Genomic DNA, 21,808 nt, shown 5'->3' with positions numbered 1-21,808 from the left:
TAAATCCCTAAATAACATGATCAATCATCCACAGCTTGCTATGCCAAGATGGCGGAGCTTTCTTTCTGTGTTTTAAGGTGGCACAAGTGCACACTACAGTAACAGTAACAGAGCTGCAAAGCCGATGTTTTCGGTGCTAGGTTCTGCTTGTAATTTGTGAATCTGTGTGTCCTGTGCAGTCTCAAGGGATATAAAATTGGTAACATACACAGAATCCAGTGCGCACACACATACACATACACACACACACACACACACACACACACACACACACACACACACAGACCACATGCACGCAGCAGACAGAGTGTGCTTGCAACAAATAGCGTGAGGTGATAATTGAATTTGGGAAACATTAGGGGAAGACGGGAAGAGATACAGCTATCCTGGGAGATACAGTCCCATAACAATGGCAACAGACAGTAAATTCCTCTGCCCCTTTGTCAGGCCGAGTCAGCAGGAAGTGCTGGGCCATGCCCCTCATTTTCTGGTAAAAAGCAGCAGGCAAATGGCATGTGTGCTACTGTGATGTGTGCAAGCTTCATGCATCGCTGAAGCGTGGGTATCACGCCATGCCTCTGTGTGTGTGCCTCCTCAGACACACCTGCTCCTGACGCCTCAGAGAAAAAGCTTGGCTGTGGTTAATCACACGAACAAAGCCAGAATATTATATTACAAAAAGAAGGCATGTATGTGCTACTCATACTCTTTATTTTTTACTCCTTTTATAGTCAATCATCTTCTTTTATTCAGTGAGGTTGAATTAGAGTTTTTTGCCATGTTGCCCTGGAAACAATATAACTTGGTTGCATTGAGATACTTTTAGACAAGGACAGACAAGTGTTAGATGAGTCAATTATACAAAGAGAAATTTGTGTTGTATAGTTTAAATAAACTTGACAGACCCTTTTTTTGCTCGGACTGGCCTTGGCAGGGGGTGGTAAACCTTAAATGTGACTGGTACATTATTCAGACACAGTGTATGCTCTCTGCTTGAGCATAACAACATGATGAAAGAAGTGGAGAGAGTGGAGTGATGGAGAGTTAGAAAAAAAAAACCAGCTTGACTCTCCACTTACTTACTGCAAATTCTTAATAGCTACATGTTTTATAGGAACTAAACTGAGGCAGTTGAAAAGCTTTACTGAGTCTACAGACTGATCTGCTTTCTTCCAATTTGTCCATCAACAAGCAATCTATTCTCTGGAGTACGCTCAGAAGTCAGTCTGACCTGGCAGCCATTGTGGTTTTTACTTTTTTGAGCATTTTTCTGTCACAGTTGGAGCGTCTGTGTGGTGAGAATGCGGGGGATGCAGGGGGAGGAGAGGTGAGGGGAGACGAGGTATGTTGGTTGTCTGTGGGGGTTGTGTGAGGCGCACAATGCCCCTCTGTGAGTTAGGATGGCAGGCAGGTGATGTCATGGCTGGCGAGACCCAAAGCCCACTGAGCTTGTGAAGGCGTGACATGATTGGGACACAGAGGAGGGTCGCTGACATTGTTGTATTGAATCAGGCTGTGACGGGGGGGCAGTGCTCCATCCTGCAGCCACAGAAACACAACCTGCCAATCATCCAGTTATGTTAAGTAAATCAACTTGTGTCAGCAGCTTGAAAATGATCTGTTTTTGGCACTTTGCCTTTATTGGACAGCCTGCAGTGTCAGGAGATACAGAGTGGGTAGACATGGAACAAAGGTGTGCAGGCAGAATTGAACCAGGGATGTTGTGGTTACACAGTATGATGCATGTCCGAAACCCTACGCTACCGGTCACCTCATAATGAAATGATCTTGATTTTGAGTGATACAGTATAATTACTTTAGATTAGAAAATTATAAATTAAAAGTTACCCTGCCGGCATGCAGTTGGCCTCCAACATGGTTAGACATTGATATTTATATTTGCTTGAATGTAGTTTGTGATGTTGGGCACCAAGATTCAGTGTCAGGGCAGCGTCTAATGCCAATGATAATTTATATAAATAGTGACATCTTGACATATGAAATATCTGCGATACGTCACAATGTCAGTTAGCATTTCAGACCAAAATGTGTCTGTCTGACATTAAAGTTGTTAGAGTCCAAAGTCTTTCTGACATTACATTGACGTCCGGTGCCTGTTGGGTAGACGGGTGCAGAAAGAGGGCTGCACTAAGGTTAAGGAATTTTACATAGAGCAGGGAATAATGTTGCCCACTAGTGCTTCTCAGTAAGTAGCTACTGAAAACTAAATCGTTATCTATCTCTTTCTTTTGCTTGTGCACATGTGCAATGTGCGTCGTCAGTAAATTTTCCGTTTCTTGACTTTTCAAATTTTTCCTCATCGCCATGTATTTGGTAGGTGCAAGTCCCTCCATTACGCTTGTCTTGTTAAAATTGTGTGACAGCATTGCAGCAAGTCGTAGCAATGTTTAGCTTACATACATTATTGCTTCCACTGCAATGTCATGAAGTTGAAATGACACAACTCTGCTGAGGGCTTTTAATTTGAAACAACAGATAAAACAGACGTGGCGACATATCCCTGAGGCAAGACGGGGGAGAGAGGGAAGAAAGAGGGGGAAAAAAAGAGATTTAACTAGCTAACCTTAAGTTTGATTTTTATTACCTTTTCATTTTCACTCCGACCACTGGCGTACTACGCCTGCTCCACCAAGGTACAACAAAACACTTCATACATGGACCAGCCGTCGGGCATACTGGGACAAATGCCAGTGGGCCGTCAAATAATCCATAAAATTATTACTGGCCTTGTTCGTCAGTCTCTCTACTAACCCTCTCTGTGTGTCTTGTTTGGGGTGCACATGAGAACGTGCGGCGTGCATGGTTGCAGACTGGGCTCACCGACGTAGTGTTGCTGGAGCACACTGGAACGATGTGCATCACTTTTTTTCTTGAAGTTAGGAAACCAAATATTCTTTTAATTTAATTTATGAATTAAACTATTGTTCTTTTCAGTCATCGTTAAATAATAGATTAATAGGTAGATGAAAAGGCAGCAAAACATCCTTTCATTCATCATTCATCAGCAGCTTTTTCGTAGCCTAACCTATTAGATGAGCTTGACCTCTGACTGCTATGCAAATTTTCCTGAGAATGGATGATTCAAATGTGGCTTCATTTGCTCAGCACATGTAAATAAATGAAATTATTCAAAACACAAACTTCCTGTTTTTATTTACCTACATTTGCCTAATGCCACTCTATTTACACCCTTCTACATCCATGGTATTGTATAATACTACTTAGCTAGATGTTTGGCTGAGTGCTGCATAATAAATAATAATGACGAAACTGTTCATAAAGTCTAACTTTTGATCGTGTTGTCAGTTATAGTCGACTAATGTATGAGTAATTGCCACCGTAGGAAAAGTGGTTACATAACCTTTGAAATGAGCCACAGTTTAACCCACATCCCACACTCCAGCCCGCTGGGGCTGATTCTGCTGCTGCTGAAAAAAATCCTAGGGGAAACAATGTGTAGGATGTGTTTTTGTTTAACGAGAGATATGGTCATTGGGACTGAGGACTCCAAAAATCTGTATTGACCTTTAAAGCATGTGGATGATTGAGAGTGTTTCTGGTTGGTGATATGTGTGTGCACGATACCATGAACTGACCGAGGGGTTACAAGTGCAGCTAAAAACACATTTAGAACCGACGAGATTATCAGCAAGTGTTTTTAAAATGCCTTTTAGCCGAACAAAGAGGCGCCAATCCTTCATATGTGGCATTTGCCAGAATGTTATTGGCAGAGCGGTGTTTATCGACTGAACGCTGTTTCCAAGTAGAATGTGATTGAAGAGGAGAGAAAGGCTTCTTTTCAGTGCGAGCCTCGTGAGTGTCGTGTAAACACACTGAGAGAGGCTCCTTTCATTAGCTATGCTAATCTGGAGTGCACGTGACTTGCCGCAGACTCCATGGTCCCTCTTGGCTCTGCCTCTCTTAGTTTCTGTCTCCTAAGGCCACGGTGCCATCTTCTTCTTTCTGGTTCATTGGGTTAATTTGCCGTGTGTTATGTTCCCCTTTTCTTATATGTTAGACTGACAGAAACATAGGTCCGACCAGCGGTGAATCTGCTCCTTTCCTCGTATTACCTTATGCTTTTGTCTGGTACCTCTCAGCCGTGCAACCACCCAAACTGGCAGCTGTAGTAGACTGAGAGCTTTGACTGTGTCTCCTCTATCACAAGGCAATGGATCTCTACCAAACCTAAAGAAAAAAAGTATGTATGGTAATTCTGAAGCTACTGCCAGCAGCCAGCATGAAGACTGGAAACAGGGGGAAACAGCTAGCCTTGCTCTGACCAAAGGTAACAAAATACCAGCCCGCCTAATGCTCACAAATTAACATGTTATATCTCCTTCGTTTAATTTGTACAAACTGAAGTATAAAAATGGGCTAATGTGCTAAATTGCTTCTTGGCTGGGAGCATTTGCTAGGCAACCAGTGGAGAGTACAGGAAGTAACTGGCACCAACCAAGAAATCGTGATATTCATTTGTGAGCTTTAGAGGTGCAGGTAGGTGGATTTGCTGGACAGAGGTGAGCTGCCTCCCCCCATTTCCGGTCTTTGTGTTTAGCTAAGTTAAACAGCTGCTGGCACCGTAATAATGATATTGATCTTCTAAGTGAATGAGCATATTTCCCAAAATGTTGAACTTTTCCCCTAACATGACTAACATTTAAAACTTTTACTAATTTCACTTTGTCATGTCTTAATTTGTGTCTTCTTTTGTGTGTGAAGCTTCCATTGCAGTTATTGCAATTACTGTTTATTTGTTGAGTATTTTGATCGAGTATTGTTTCTTCTATTGAATACTGATGTATCTTTTTTCATTTAACATCCCATTTTTTACAGCAGCACTGGCTCTATTTCAGGAGCTGGGTATTAGGGGGTAATTACTACATGTTAGATTATGTCATTTACTCAGAGAAGATGAGGAGTAGAGAATGAGTCACCTCCATCAATTAATTTGATATATGAGTCGATAAGGGATATGGGTGGGATATTTGCTACATCTCTGCAAGTCACCAGGTCATAATTTGAAATTCCCTTCAAGGTCTCCCTCTTTTTTTTTTAATGAAGCTGCCGATTAAAAGTGGTGTTTCTTACACATGTAATTATTTCCTTATTGATTTGTCAGCATCTTAGGGAACGGTTTCTCATGAAATATATCCCCCGCTATGATAACTCGTCTCAATTGCAATCATGAGAGAAAATCATTACAAGAAAGGTCCCCCAGGGGAATGTGGAAACTGTTATGTTGATGTGAGTGTCCAAGTAAATGTGTGTGCACGCGCGCATGTGGGCGTGTAAATGTTTGTGCAGTAGTGTGTGTGCTTGCTTGCTGTAGTGTTGGGCTGTTACAGAACATCCCTCCCCACTGACACTTACTCTTGTCTAGCAGAAACAAGGAGGCACTTGATCTCGTGTACAAGCGGTGACTGATGGCTCTTTTTCTCTTTCTCCTCTGCCTTCCCTCCTCTCCCTCCTTCTCCTTTATCTTTTCAGGCTGTGAGGAAGGGGGGGAAGATGAGACCTCCCAGCCCTCTTCTGATCCTGCTGTACATCACGCTGTCCAAGAGTGTGAAGGTGGTCTCTAAGAGAGGCTCAGGTATTTCACGCACTGCATCCTCCTGCTTCCTATGTGGCTTCCAGTGTGAAGCCTGTACATGTCCCTCCTGTACATTCATGTATGTCAGTGACTGTTTTTATGCACTTGTGAGTGTGTTCTAGTGTTTTCCTATTCACACCATGGTAGCTGCCAACCGTCAATGGCTGGCGCTGTTGTTGATGTAATTTGGGGACTTCTGGTGAATTTTACTGAGGCAATTTAATCGTTTTTGTGCCGTTGTTTTGTGAACTTCTGTCGGCACTAAATGTTAATCGCCTAGAACTTATGTTGCCATCATTGTCACTGTTGGATTGTTAAGCTGGTGAAAAATCTTTAATTATTCTCTAGGCCTCTGGTGCGACTGGAAAACAGTGGTGTGTATGATGTGTGTGCGTTCCAGTGTGTGCTTTAAAAAAGTTTGTTGAGACAGATGATAGACAGGTAATTGCAAAAAATGATGCCCTTCCCACTTGTGTGTGAGAATGACTCACAGAAAAATATAAGCACCGCTGAACAATTTAGCTGTAAGTGCTGTGCGTGGCCTGCGTCTCAGGTGAAGAGAATTTGAATTAATGAAAAGATATACAATGTACTTCTTAGAATTAGCTAGACCTGCCTCAATCTAGGGAGAGTGACAGCTACCAAATGATCCAGTTTCTCAGTGACTGGTTCACTAAGGGTTAATGTGAAACTCATTTTGGCTCTAAATGCCAGCAAATTGAACATCAATTGTGAACGAATGCAAAGGTCAAAAGAGAAAATGGAGAGCAAAAAGATTGAAGGTAGAAACTTTTCATGACAGGAATACAGAGGGATTCAAGGAGTCAGTTCAGACACTGTGAAGACAAACGGCCATTACAGAGAATATATGTTGCCATTTTGTGCATTCAATATTCACAAATTATTTTCTTTTATATTTAACACAAATCATATGCCAGTCTTTTGATCATGAGACATATTCATTCTAAAATTCATTGCTTGCACACTATGCACTCCATTTATGGTCAAAAAGATTTTTTAGCTTGTACAGTGACGTTCACAAATAATTCCAAAGTTTGTAGTTGTAAAACAATCTTCTTTTATAATCACCTGTGTACAGATACAAAGCAGAAAACTGCGTGTAAAACTCAGAGCTCAAAGTTGAAGTTTCAAGAATGGATTTTGACCCTGTTTTTACGCCTGAATCTAATTGGACAATGACTGTCCAATCACAAAGCAGAGTCCAATCAGAGGGCAGGTAGTTCCATTACCTTCATCTCTGCTATAGGTCATGAAAGGTGTAGTATATTTTATTATGTTAGACCCAGGTGGATTTGCATACACAGCACATTTAATGTTTACCATTATTTTCAATAGCATTGTCAAATATAAATAAACCCACCTAGATTGCGGAAGAGCTGTATACCAATAGCATACAGGAACATTTATTTTGTGTGTGTGCGTGTGTGCGTGCGTGTGTGTGCGTGTGTCTGTGTGTGTGTGCGTGCGTGCGTGTGTGCTCCTAACATGCTAGGATTTATGTCTTTCAGTGTGTCTGGGTGTGTTTGTACTGCAGACATGAGTCTGAAGCTTTAAGGACTGACCTTTAGCTAAAGGTTTTATATTGAAGGAAGCAAACTCACTAGACAAGAGCAGAAGGGTAACATATCAATGAATTATGTGCTTCAACCAGCAAAGAGGATGGTCACTGACACAGAATACAGACACACTCAACCATACACCTACTAAAATGAAAAAAAAAAAAAAACATACTCAGGAAACAAACTTGAAAACACACAAACCACAGCTTTAAGAGGTTAAAGGTGTTAAAGACGTGGTCACACCAAAAAGGTGGCACAGCAACTTTCATGTGTGTGATTTTAAAAGCTTGCTGATGTATAGTATTTGCGGGGCTAAATGGCAAGTTGGGTAATTGCCAACATGCTCACCCAGCCAGACTAGCATTAGCCAATAACGATATTTTCATATTTTCTCTGTACTGAGCTGCTCATTCCCTCCCAATCGTTTTCTTCTCAGGACTGCACATCATTTCATCCAATAAAGACTTACTGAAGGGGGAAAAAAGCTCTCCAAACTAACAAGCCTTCTAACTGTCAGTAAGTTGATGGCACAATAAGTTCACACGATGTATTTGTGCCCTCAACTCCTGTCTCATAACTGCCTGTAAGCCCATTTCTCTTCATTGGAGCAGTTTTTTTTTGTGGAGAGTTAATATTCTGACAGTGGAAGTTAAATAAAGCTGGGTGGTGCAACCAAGATAATAGGCTATGATAGTGTCCTCCATTTTGGCTCCATGTTCTCTCAAACATCAGCACTGTTAAGGCAGCTTGCTATTGGTCAATACAGCAAATTCGTGTGTCTAAGTTTAACTTGACACAAGGGAACAGGCTTTTTTGGTACGTGACCCAACAGAAATCACATCATCATTTTATTTTTTTTTCAATGAAAATTAAATGCAAAAATTACCATTCCAACTGAAATTATCACTCATATCACAACCGCAATATCTGCCAAAATAATTGCATAATGAGTTTTTTTTTGCATATCTTTCAGCCCTACTGGACAGCAGCACAAATGGCATTAATCTATCAGGCAAACCTAGGGCAGCAGACTGCCACATATGAAGGCTATAAGAGGAAACATCTTGACTTCTGTTTTCTGTCTTCACGTGACTGAGCAGAAGAAGGGAGCTAATACTGAGCATAATTAATAAGACAAGAGTAATTGATTGTCTTTTTGCTGTTTGTGGATGTCCCTTTTGAATCTACCTGTAGGCTAGTTGTTAACTGAATTGCTGGCCATCGTGTATGAATTATGCATCATATTGACAGAGCTGAGCTGAGAACAATAGCACAAGGTCTCATGACAAATGGAGTGGACAAATTGCTCGTGCCATTTGCTGTGACACACATTAACATCAAAGCTCCGTCCCATGCCCCAGCAGACAATTACCATTGAGCGGGCCAGCATTCGGTCATTTCACAAGGCGTGGTCGACAGTAACATTACGTTTTTGCATATAAACGTTGAACAACCTGGCAAAGTCTGTGATGCTCATGTTTTTTGCTCTTTCATCGCTACATGATCGAAACCAGCACAACAAGAAACATATGAGGAGTAGATGTGCTGCTGGTCATCCTGGGTGATTTAGCCCATCCATTACTCCTCTGGCATATGAAGCCATTTTCAGAAACCAGAGGGGCAACGGTTGCACAGCTCAACATTAATTATTGGTCGACTGTAGAGAGGGGGCTCCGGGCACCTCAGAGGGTGATGGAGGGAGAGTCTGAAACAAAATGAGACAGACATTACCCTTGTCTGACGCATTGTCTCTACCTGCTGTGTATCGCGTGACTTTTCTGAGGATCACAATCCAACGAGGGAGACAATGACAAAGATGATGAAGATGACGGCATTGTGCGCCTAATTTTTAAGGATATAGCTTAGTAATGTAAGGATTCATCAATGGAACAATCTTTTATTGTACTGCTGACTGCATTGGCTAGAGGCAGTCACACATTTAATTGTGTTACACATCCACCGGTTGGTAGCTATGGGTTTTACAGATGCTGCCTCAACACTGGTTGTACTGGTCCAATTATTAAGTGTCTAGCTATTTCCAAATTGTAGAAATACTGGTTTGTGTTAGTGTTATGTAATGTGGATGACACTGACGGGTTGCCATGTCAGCGTTGTTTTTGGAGCCACTTCAGTGTGGGTGGTTGCATGAGCTGTTGAGACACGGGGATTGTAGACATCATTCCTTGGGCCATAGGTGACATGGTCTGCTGTGGCACAGGTGAGTGATGCATTGTGTGTTCTGTTGTTGACCAGCACACAGAGCAGTGAGAGCAGTGCCTATTAGCTGAGAGTTTGCTTGTTGCTTGGCTTGCATAGACTGGACTCTCCTTTCCTCTGTCTGCTGGCGTGCCCTCAGCAGTCTGTCAGTGGCATCATATTCCTGTTTTTGATGTTTCTGCTCAGCTTCGTACATTTCCTCTAGCTTCCTTTTCTGCTGAGCCAAGTAAGCCTAAAGTCTACTACCCACTACACTAGTTGGGGGTTTGCATTTCTTTGCTTGAGCCCCAGGAATGACCAGCCTTTCACTGATGCCTTGACTCTGCCCTTTATGGCCCTTGCTGCTTGTATTCTGTGGAGCATCAATGTACTCTTTATCAGAGGACGTGTCCTGAGCCGTAGCAGTTGGCTCACCTGCTTCTTTATATTTAGGTGTGTTGTTGGAAGTTCCCCTGTACAGAAAAAAATAACAGTTCTCTGAACAATGAGATGCATTGTTAATGAATATATTTTTTGCCTATTTCCAAACATTAAGTTAATGTTCAGGCCAATGGTAAGAAAGCACCTACAAAACAGAGCAAAGAAATCAATCAATGAAAATAGTCTTATTCTGTGAATATATAAGAAGTTTATAATTATAGAATGATTAGCACAATTAAAATAAGTAAATTAATAAAGTAAGTGTTATACATGGAATGATAATCCTATTTGTTCTCTGGGTCATGCCTAACCAGTGGTCTTAACTACAACACTAAAACCGAAGTTTATTAGTCCCGTACAGAGAAGCTGCAGTTGCCATAACCACCCCTGCTGCTGCATTCATTGTATAATTGATATAATGAAACACTTACGTGTGCATAATTAGAATTGTGGTCATCAAACTATTTATATCAAATAAGCACTCGCCGTTTAGCTATAAATCTCCAGTGTAACTGGGAACACCGACAGGAGTCAAGGACGGAGTCTGTGAGGAAACATTACTGTCATAGGATTAGACAAGGTCCCCTGGACAAACTGTTGGTCTCGTCCCAAGGATTCGGCCCAGCTCTTCAAATGTGGGAATTTTTCTTTCCTTTCTCCCAATCTTCCACTTTTGTATGTAAGTACTGTTACCACGGTTTCTTTACTTTAAGGCAGTGGATCAGTGAAATCCCCTCTCCTTTAGCTGCTAACTGAACATTTTGAACACTTAAAAGTTCTTATGAGTTTGTAGAAGCTGTACTCTACTGTACATCTCTGTTGTCATATCTCCCAGGTATCTGGAAATGTTAACATTGAAAGTTGCTACATTGTAAGAAGTAGATGATTTATGGACATTGACATTTGATGTTGCACTATAATAAATTTGTTAAGACAATAATTACACCTAACTGGTAATGATAATAATAATTGGTGAAACAAGGTTCGACAGAAGGCTAAACTCATGTCAATGAAATCAGCTACTCAAACTACTTAAAAAATCAATTGAATATAATTGATTCAGCAATTTTGCAGTGTGAAAATCTATTGCATTATTATCATCCACCTCAGTTACAGTATGTGATACTGGTCATTTAGCTGTCATAACGAGCTTTCTGCTTTATGGTAATGGCATACAATAACACAATGAGAGACACATTTAATAGAATTTAACTTGATTTCTGTTCATTTATAGCACGTGTGTATATGTGTATGTATTTGTAAAATGAGTTGTGTCATGGTTTAAGTCGGACTTGGTGTGTGTGCAAATATATGTGGTTGCTAAAGTGCACGCGTGTGATTGTGTCTTCTGCATGTGCACATACACACACACACACGTGAGCGCCTGAGTGGTTATACACTTTGGTCCCTGGAGGATTTCCATATAGATCAGAGCTAGGACAGCACATCAGATCAATCAAGTGGGTCCTCTGGGTCTTTCAGTCAAATATTGATAGCAGTAAAGTCAATATTACCCCCCAACTGTGGGGTCAAAGGTGATGTAGTGTCACTGGGTAGTTTAGCTGTTTAATACCACTTTGAAAGGCTTCTCTGTCTTCTGTCTACCTGAAAGATTATAAATGGAGGCATGTGCAAAATCAGACAAGCTTGTAATCTGGGACATGCTGTTACCTTCTCTTTCTCTCTCTTGCATGTGTTTTTACAGTACTTATACACTTGGGGCCACATTTACATCACTTTACATTACTACTACTTTAAATTAACACACACAAAAAACAGTGAATAGATATATGCAGTTTTTTAAATCTGGCTGAGAAAAATTCATGGAAAAATTGAGCTAGAATTGGCAACTTAAAATGCTAATTTTAATCAAATTATTTGCAATGAAATTGAAGTTTGATTTAAATTGAGGAAATTGCTGTTTACATCTGTTCCTATAATTGTACGAGGAGGTACCACAACCTTGAATACTGTGAACACTGGTGTTGTCATTTCAGTGTTTTTACTTTACTTCAATAAATGATGTTGCCCTACCACACTCACAGTCAAAATAATTTTTCTACCCCCTTTATTCTTCCCTGCACTACTATTTTCTGACAAATCGAACAGGATGGACGTTAGGTGTCTGTGTTAAAGATGAAATGTAGTAGTAAAGAAGATTAATTGACTGATAAAGCCCCTGGTGGGTGATTGTTTTCTGGTTCAAAGGTTTGGGACGTTTGTCTTCATGTGTTGAGAGATGAAAGTGATGGAGCAGCTGGACCCTCGTGGTTGCTATTAAATTAACTTCAAATGACCACCTCTGGTGTCCAACATTGACCCTTGCCATAATCATTTGTAGGAGCTTGCTATTATTGTTGAATCCAAACCAACTCAACGGGACGAAAAGAAAGTTTGAGACAAAGAACAAGACCTTTGTTTGGATCGCTGTTCTAATGAATTGTTAGTGGAGCATTCAGTATCAGATGGGAATACTCTGTTTCTGTAGGATTGCTGGAAGAGTTGGGAATTTGAATCCACAACCTTGAATAGTTATGGTTGAGGGATCAGCTCTGAGGGCCTGATTAGGCCTCAAGAGACACTGGATAAAGCAGCTATTCAATTGATTTTCCCTCCCGATGTCCAGACAGCATTCCCAGAGTTTGTAGCACTCCAAAATCCTATAATTATTCAATGTGGAGTCTGCTTGGGTCTGTATTACCCAGACTAATGAGTTTCCCAAAGGTGCGGAGGCTGCATGTGTCTCTTATTCCCTCATTGTTTGCACCATGCTTGGCACTGCTCATGGTTTTAATGACCAGTGCAGCTCTGCAGAATTGGGTATCAATTGGGGTAGATTGTTGTTGTTGGTTTGTGATTGGTGATATGTGTGTGCACTCGTCTGTAGATGCACGGATGAGCCGGTCGTTCTTGACCCACATCTCGGAGTGTGTATGCTCTGCTCCAGCAAATGAGGTTTTTAACTCTTGGCGCTTTGCTCAATATGTCCTCTCACCTCGCTGTGATTGTGCAGTGGACTGACCAAGGCCATGCTGACACTACGGGAGATTCACTCGCAGGGACTGAGCAGGTCTCTGACAGAGACAAGCTGTCAAGGTCCATCCATCAGACTCCAGTTGTCACCATCTTGGTCCAACCTCGCCCAATCAAGTCTGAGCAGGCCCATTCCAGCCTCTCTGTTGGAGATCAGCCCATAAAGAGCCAGACTTAAATCAGACAAGACAGGGACTCTTTAACTTGTGTTTCGGCCTGCCTTCAAACCCAACTACCAGTGTGCAGCAGGCTCTAAGCCACACTGACAAATGTTAAATATGGGTAAGAGCTTTCAGATAAAAAGAAAAATCAAGTGGTCTGCACACCATAACACATTGCAGTGTCAAACATTGTTTGTAAGAGTGCTGAAGGAATAAATGGGTAAGATCAACAGTGAGTTTATCAAGTAGAAATGTCAAGCATATCTGACAGTGACTTCTTTCTTTGGTAAGATTTATCCCCATGTACATCTGTAATTTTATTGTCTAAAAGTTAATTGATTAATTGAAAAACAAACAATGGGTCGATTGATAATGGCAAAAATAGTTACATACATGTATAGAGGATAAAAACTATTCTACTAGAAAAACTATTCTACATAACACTAGAGTGGGACTAAATTTTTCAAGACAGTTGACACAGTTTTACACAGAGCAAATTTATCCACCTTTTTGCAGGAAGAAGATGTGGCTTAGGAAGAATCCACTCATTGATTCAGAGTATTGTACACATCAAGTTTATCAAGTACAGGTGAAGCAGTGAGTGTCTCTGGTGAGTCAGAAATCTCCTGCAGCTTTCCTGTGGCCTTGTGAGGAGTGTAATGAGAAGGTGTTTATGTGACGGCTGCATCATGGAGTGTGCCCATCAATTTGACGCCTCTTGCACTTACTGGATGAGACATACAGACAGAAGAAGAAGTAAAGCTACAGTAGATGAGTAGTGCTAATCTGGGGGAGCAAATGTGATAAAACACGTCAACTCACAATAACACACATTGCCAGTGCGTGGGTTGGAAAACAATAGGTGCAGGTATTTTGATGTGTCATACATGGCAAACACTTCTCCTGTGTGCCCACCATGGCTTTGCAGTGGTGCTCTACCAAGTGCATTTAGCAGCCACTCTAGCATGATTAGAATTACTTACTTACTTTGCTTAGTTGTTGTAACTGGTCCCATGTTGTCAGATTTACAAGACAAATGTTGAGCGTTTCAGAAATGTTTAGGACAAACATGATGTGGCACAACTCTGCATATTTTACTAAATGTTGAAGGATGGCATATCAGAATAATATGTGTTCTGGTACAATGGATGATATGACAGGCAAATTTTTGAGCTTCTTATCGAAATGTTAACAATCAGAAAGTGCTGAAAATGATGTTGGTTTGTTATTGGTATTTTCTCTATCTATCCAGGGAAAAATATCTAGCTCCCAGTCCACTGCTGGAAACAAAAACAAAAAGCTAGGCGTATCTCTCTGTGGATTTTTTCAAACTCCTGTTGGCACTGCTCTGTCCACTGGACTGGATCAGAGTCTCCGCAGAGATCAGTCAAGAAATGATCACTGTGGGAAGTTTGGGATGAAGTGGCAGTAGCAGACAATCAGTCGAATAAACCACATCTCCACTTTAGATTCGGGCCTTGGGCAGACAATGTTTCCCTCAGTCTTCTCAAACACACCTGCTTTCAACCCTAAGGAATATCCCTTTCTGAACTGCACACTTTTTGGGTTGAGTCCTGACTGTCTTCTCCAGATAGGGCACATGAAAAAGCACTCAGGAGCAAATCCATCAGGCTTTGAAAAGTGGGCACTTGGATCTGAGAAACCTGAAAGGATGTTTACTAAGTTGGGAATAGCTTTGTGGGATAAAGGACACAGATAATTTTCCAGCATCCTTTGGTCAAATCTAGTGGCCAAAAAATTAGCATAGCCTGATCGATTCGATTGCTTATTAAACTGAGGTATCAAAACCCCTCATTCATTCCCCTGGAATACACACAGAACCGTGTAGTCTGATTGGACTATGATGTATCGTAACAATGGGGCTTTACCAGGCTCTTTGAACTGATACTGTTTGAATAAAAGCCTTTAATTCAGCCTTGATGGATTTGTACTCTGGCCACATGACTTTTTCCGCATGACCGCACCAAAGGTTGTTGTAGTCATGATATATGAGCATCATATGGCTTGGCGTGGTGGTAAAAATGTAAAAGGCAGGGGGCTATATGAACTGCGCTGTAAACTTTAAGATTAACCATGGCTGTATTAGGAGAACTGGATTAAATAATGGCACCCTGTGTATTCACATGAAAGCTGCCAGCTGCATGCATGCAGTCCTTCTGTAGCTCATTTATTGCTGATTCCATGTACATTTAAATATCATGGCATGATATTACTTTTTGAGACTTTTTATTGACCATATTGGCTCATATTGTGATAATGCAATATTTTTGTTTGACACATAAAGGTATTCATTGTTTTACAGGTGCTTCCTCTGTATTGATCTTGTTTGCCCCAACTAATCACATGACTTGCAATTCAGGATGTGGCCAGTATAATAAAATCATCACAGAGCCAACAATGCTCGTTAACTCACTCTTTTGATTCCCATTGTGAGGGCCAGTGTTTACCTGTCATTGTGTGCAATTTCAATGTCAACATAATTGCATGTTACCCAAAAGGGCCACTTGTGTAATTTTGAGCCAAATTTCGGTAGCATTAGGCTCCTCAATAGACCTGGTCAGGCCAGAAATTGGCAGAATGAGATTCCTGTCTCATCTTGTTATTATAGGAGGTACCACATTAAAGCTTATTAACCTGGTAAGCTACATTAGCCCAGCAGTCGCATCTAGCAAGCACAGTAGGTGACTCACTGACTAAATTCAAACACATCTAGGAACAGTCTGAACAGAATTATACCATCCACATTTCTGAAAGCTCACCTCAGAATTGTGTAAAATTTGCACTGTGATGCAGTTATGTCTTTTACACACACTAGATTCAAATCCATGGGGTTCTGGTCAGGAACCTAAATTGCTTCTTTAAATGTTTTAGGCACCACAGGTTTTCTTGATGGCTCACCCTGAGCAGGCGGTGAGCACTGTGCTGGGATGTGTACCACCTGCCCATCAATCAGTGTCAGTTGGTCAAAGGTTGAGTTTAGTGTATCATCATGAGGATGATTCACAGGGCCCAATGTGTGTGTTGCCTCTTGGCCCAGACTCACTGCCAGGACATAAACAAACAATAGCCCTGATTATGAATTGCTCGCAGCTGCGCCTCTGCAGCATCATAGCCTTTGCCGCCTCTGCTGTCCCATACAGAGGCAAAAAATAAAACGCTGCATGAACACTTTGTCCATTTATGCACTCCAAATGTCATGAGAGAGCCAGACAATAGACATTACTAAACACATCCAAGGCCTGCTGACCGGTCTGTTAGCTGGAATAATGTCTTTTAAACACAGCCTGCAGGGATGAGTGAACATGCTGCAGTGGAAAACAACATTCTGCACTCAGCTCAAATGTGAGAATAGGAGCCTCACTATGTCCTACACTCAGCTCAGCAGAGGCACTATCTTACAGTAAATATGCTTGAGATGGTTCAATTGCCTGGTGGTGGCTGACTACATTAAAGGTACAATGTAAATAAAAGGACGCCGTGACTGCACAAAATCTGAACCTGCTTAAACTCTGAGATTGATTGTCATGTATTTCAATACAAGGACTCACACTGGACACAACTTTGTTCTGTTTTCAAAGGTTTGTTAACATCATGAAAAAATATAACTACAATAAAACCTAGTTTTTCTTTTTTTTGTTTTTAATCGATAGAACTGTGCAGTAGAGTACATGCATGTAAAAAACCTATAATTCACATGCTCAAAAAAAACCAAACAAACAAAAAAAACAAACTCCTGCTGAAAACTGTGCTGCAGAGAACGTTACCAGCTGCAGCTGCTGGTGTAATGTAGCATAGTGTCCCTAAAGCCTCTGCAGTCAGCCTGTGTCTATATACTCTGATATGGCAGGGCACTGCTACCCAATGATCCTAGCAGGAGATGTCAGGAATGTCTGTCTGTCTGTCTGTCTGTCTGTCTGTCTGTCTGTCTGTCTGTCTGTCTGTCTGTCTGTCTGTCTGTCTGTCTGTCTGTCTGTCTGTCTGTCTGTCTGTCTGTCTGTCTGTCTGTCTGTCTGTCTGTCTGTCTGTCTGTCTGTCTGTCTGTCTGTCTGTCTGTCTGTCTGTCTGTCTGTCTGTCTGTCTGTCTGTCTGTCTGTCTGTCTGTCTGTCTGTCTGTCTGCGCACTGTGTGATTGCGTTCATCTGAATGTTTCTCCTTATGTGACTTGTGATATCCCAACCATGGCCTCTTGCTGTTTCTCTGAGCGGGGATAAAAAACGATACAGCCAGTATTCTAGATGACTCTGCAAAGTCCCGCTCCAAATTCCTGATAAGAGCCCGTCATGGATAACTGTAAATCTGACATGGCCCCAAGGCAGTGTGGGGGATGAGGTCCATGGAGCTGACGCCTGAATAACCCCACGATAAGTGTGAGGACAGGAACACAAAATCCAGCCAGTCAGTCAGTTAATTTATTTGTCAAGGCGCTCTCCTTTCATTTCACAAATCATACTGCTGCAGTTTCTCTGACACTTGAAAACTGAAATGTGCCTGCCTATACATTTCCTCTGTCAAGCAGATGGGCTAAATGACATACACAAATAAGATGTAGTGAGACCTTGTCTCTACTTGTCATGCCTGTCTCATACCCCCGAGGCTTCCTAGATGCTTGTATTGAACATTCATTCCTCTCATCTCTAGTGGAGGAAAAGAGTGTAATAGTTTATTGACAGATCAGCTGTCCACATTGACATCCGTACACACTAATGTATGATGGCAGCCAGTTCCATGTTAAACGATTGATCACCCTGAGCCTTTAACTTGATTGGTCTAAAATGATGCTACACATTCAAGAGTAGTCTCAGTCTCTGCCTTCTCTCTCTTTTTGCTAAGCCAGTTGCATTTAATGCTCTTTAACAATGCTCTGCTTGTCCTTGGTGTCTGTTTTCTTGATGTGAGCCATTAAGCAGGAGTGTCTAACTAGGGATGCACTGATAATAAATAGACATTATGGCTACCTGTATCAACCCACAAGACATCAATATGGAAACAAGCCCGCTCACAGGAAAATATGTGAACATAAACAAATACATATTTGTTAGACTGCTGTTTTTGCCCCTGTGATATACACACATTCACATTTAATAAACATGTAAGCATGCAGATACAAATACACAATGGAGTAAAAAAAAACAACAACAAAAAAACATGTATTTAGTACACTGGACAATTTTGTTCATTCTTTGCTGTTGGCTCACAACACACAAATGTACCACAGAGGCTGTCCTGGCCTGGTCAATACCTCTCCCTCTAAATGATGAGGAATGGCCTGTGCGGCAGTAACACTGTGCTGGGAGATTGATCACATGCAGACTACTGGATATTAAATGGCTTTCTTGAGGATAGCCAAAACGGCCCTGGATGGTGCATTGTGTATATACGTAGGAAGCCTGTTTCCTTTGCTCGGTTCACACACGCTGCAAAGCCTGAAGATAGGCCAGCATACAGAGGCCATCAAGCCATGATACAATGATTGTTATAGCGTAGGATTACATTTGACTGCCTTATTATTTTGGTTACTTAAGTTGATTGGATCACCTGTCAAAGATTGGAATTGTTATTTTACTGGTGTCTGCCTCTGATGAAAGCCATCAATGCGCGGAAGTGAGGCAAGAGTTCTTCAAAATTATACGAAATGTGTAAATGTTTCCAGTGATACACACTAGATTTTGTCAAGAGCCAGGTGGAGGGGTTACACTTGAGAAAACCACAACAGGAAGTATTTCTTAAACAGTAGGTCTTAAAATACACTCTATTGGTTTCCATTTAAAGACCGTTACAGCCTGGGCTGTTACTCCCTCTTGTTAATGTAAGTTCAGGGAAATTCCATGTATGAATTTGTGATGCCGTACGTGTTTCCTGTATGTTTGTATGTGTGTGATGGGTGCAGTGTGCAGGGGAGGGAGGAAGTGATCAGACCATTAGAGGGACATGTGGTGTGATATATGTGTGTCTTCATTGATAATGAAGTAATTATGGCAGGGGAAACATTTGTGTTTGTGGCACAAGTGAATATAATGAAATATTCAACATGTGCACTGCAGTGAATGGTGTGTGAGTGTGTTTAAGTGAGTGGGTTTATACAGTATATACTACAGAAATAGACTGTCAGGTAATTAAATATTAGTAAATGAGGAGAAGGGCCACTAGATGCTTTTATAGACATCAAGGCAATTTAGCCCACATTAACTGGTTGTGATATAGCGGCAGGGTGCCTGCTCTGTTTGTAAGTGTTTTGTGATATCTGATTACCCAGAAGTGACTGTTGTATTTATGCTCACTGATCAGTATGAATATGTAATTCATGTGCGGACTCAGTTTCTCCTGCTGGGTTTAAAATTTCCTAGATTTCTTATTAGTGTTTTGTCTAATATTGGACACAGCCAGTGATGGAAGACGCATTCAGACTCTTTACTGAAGTAAAAGTACAAAAGCTCTTTTACAAGTCCTGCATTTTAAATGTTACTTCAGTAAAAGCACCAGGTATTACCAGCAACATTTGATTTAGTATCAAGAATAATGGAATACCCCATGTCATTGTTAATTTATTATATATTATATTAGTTGACTATTACTTAGTTGAGTGTAAACAGCAATGTAAAGTTGTAGTTGTTCAGGTAGAGTTTGTTTTAACTATAATGTTCATTTCTATAATCAGTAATATGTCACATTTTATAGCTGTTTGTAAGTAAAATCCAAAAATGCAAAGTAACTCCAGCTGTCAGAGTCAAAAATATAATATTTGACTCCAAAATGTTGTGAAGTGGAGGTTTAAAGTAAGTAAAGTAAAAGTTCTTCAGAATTGTACAGTTACATTCCACCACACCGTACAGTATGCTTACTTATTGACATGATTTAAAGTTATTTATTTTTGGCACTTGGCATAGGAAGGTGTGTTTGATTGTTCTTTGATAGTCATGACATCAGGTGTTTTTGAAAAACCCAGAGGTTATACTGCAAGCAGCAAAAACTACAAGGACCAGCGTTCTAGAAACCCCTTCAGGCCATTTAAACTACAATTACCCGCATTCCTCTGTGATCTCCTTCTGTCAGTGTGATATGCGCTCAGTTGCCATTGTTAGACCTTCAGAAGCACAGAAGTACAAGTGTTACACGTAGCAGCAAACACTCACACTCACATCCCCAGTGTTTGTGTGTATCTAGCTACCATCCCTCATTAAGCAAAAACTTACAAAAAAGTGAGCTCCATGCTGAGACTGTGGGGGAGGAATCTGAGTACGTCTCCAAATGCTAATGAGAGGAGCCTGTTTCAACAGACTGCTTTGTCTTTGTGTGTATTCATCTGAGCATGTTTGTGTGTGTATGTGTGTTGGCAATTTTTTTTTTTCCAAAGGTAGGGCGAATTCTGAGCAGTTATTTTTACATATCATTAGTAGCCCAGCGCAGCCCCATCACCCTGACAACTACATCCCTTCCTTTCCCTTCTGCTTATCACCATAACAACTAATCTACCGTAAATAGTGCTGTCTCCCTGTCTGCCTCTGAGTCTTTTCTTTCTCTGTTTCTCTCCGTCATCCCTTTATTTTTTTCTACCTTTTCTGCATTTCTTGCTCTTTCTCCACCCTTCTCGTTGCCACAGCACCTCCCTTGTCCTTCACTGCTGCCGTTTCCTCTACTCCTGTCTAGTTGTTCTGTTTCTGAGTTCATTTTTCTGTGCCACTGCAGATGTGGGTGGTTCTGGTGACTGCACAATAACCTTTCTACTGCTCCACGTTGTCAAGTGCCTGAGCTCAGATCGCGATCAATAAAAAAGGCAGCTGTAACAAGTTGTCCAGCAAAATTCCAGATCCTATATTGATTTACATATCTTTATATATATATCCATGGGTGGTGGGGGTGAGTTATATATTATATATATATATATATATATATATGAGGAGCTTTTAAAGGCATATATTTCTTTGCACATATGTGTAGCTACATACTTTGACTGTTTGATATTTATATCTGATTTGATGAAGGTATGTCTTTAGAGGATCAAGTCTGCTCCGTGCCTTTGTGTTTGACCTAAATGTGTTATTGACGGTGAGCCTGGCCTGACAACTTGATTGGCCTACTACGCTCCAGGATTAACTTGCCAGCCTGGCAGGCTTTTACAATCAAAGATCAAGCCAATGGTCTGTTTGGCTGAGTAGCTCTGGGATTGACTTAACAGCCTGATGTGCTAATGCAGAGTTATCCCAAGGTTGAGCGGCATAGCAAGGACACACATGCTGTTTTGCGGTCTATGTAGATCCACAATCTATAAAGAGGCATGGGACATTTAGAGAGGTGACGGCAAACACTTATCTGGGTTGAGAAAGTACTCCTCAAACAAAAGCAAAACCTCTCTTTCACTTCAATACATTTTGCATTTTAATTATTCTCTCAGCCTCTATTGTTTCCCTTTGCCTGACTCCCTCTCTTTTAATCAGTGTTTCAAATCACTAATTATTCTGGTTTATTCTGTTTCCTTCCCCCTCCCCCCTCTTTCTTGTCTGACTTAATCTTTTCATCAGCAGCACATGAGGGGTCACCTTTGTGCACCTCTGCCCCATTTCCTGTCTTGTTCTTCGTTCACATACTACATGTTCATCTCCTTTGCTCTTTTCTTTCACTTTCTATCCAAAGCTCAAGGGAAGCCCTCCTTGATCCCTTCTTACATAACCGCCTCCCCCTCACTCTCCTGGATAAGTGCATGTGTATAAAGCAACGTGAGTGTTCAAGGCAGAGGGAATATTGATATTATCACTGCTTACTAAATA

The 21,808-nt window shown here is 41.1% G+C and overlaps 1 protein-coding gene across 1 annotated transcript in view; it reads left to right on the top strand.

Annotated features, from left to right (window-relative positions):
* LOC111218302 (interleukin-1 receptor accessory protein-like 1-B) overlaps window positions 1-21,808 on the top strand; it is a 159,873-nt gene that overhangs the window by 15,591 nt on the left and 122,474 nt on the right. Inside the window, exon 2 of the mRNA XM_022740551.1 lies at window positions 5,512-5,614. Coding sequence (XP_022596272.1) covers window positions 5,533-5,614 — 82 coding nt within the window. The 5' untranslated portion in view covers window positions 5,512-5,532. The remainder of the gene's footprint in view (window positions 1-5,511; window positions 5,615-21,808) is intronic.

This window comes from Seriola dumerili, unplaced genomic scaffold, assembly GCF_002260705.1.
Source record: "Seriola dumerili isolate Sdu_G_001 unplaced genomic scaffold, Sdu_1.0 BDQW01000052.1, whole genome shotgun sequence".
Classification (NCBI taxonomy): domain Eukaryota; kingdom Metazoa; phylum Chordata; class Actinopteri; order Carangiformes; family Carangidae; genus Seriola; species Seriola dumerili.
The sequence above is the reverse complement of the archived record's forward strand: the minus strand, read 5'-3'. Positions and strand labels throughout refer to the sequence as shown.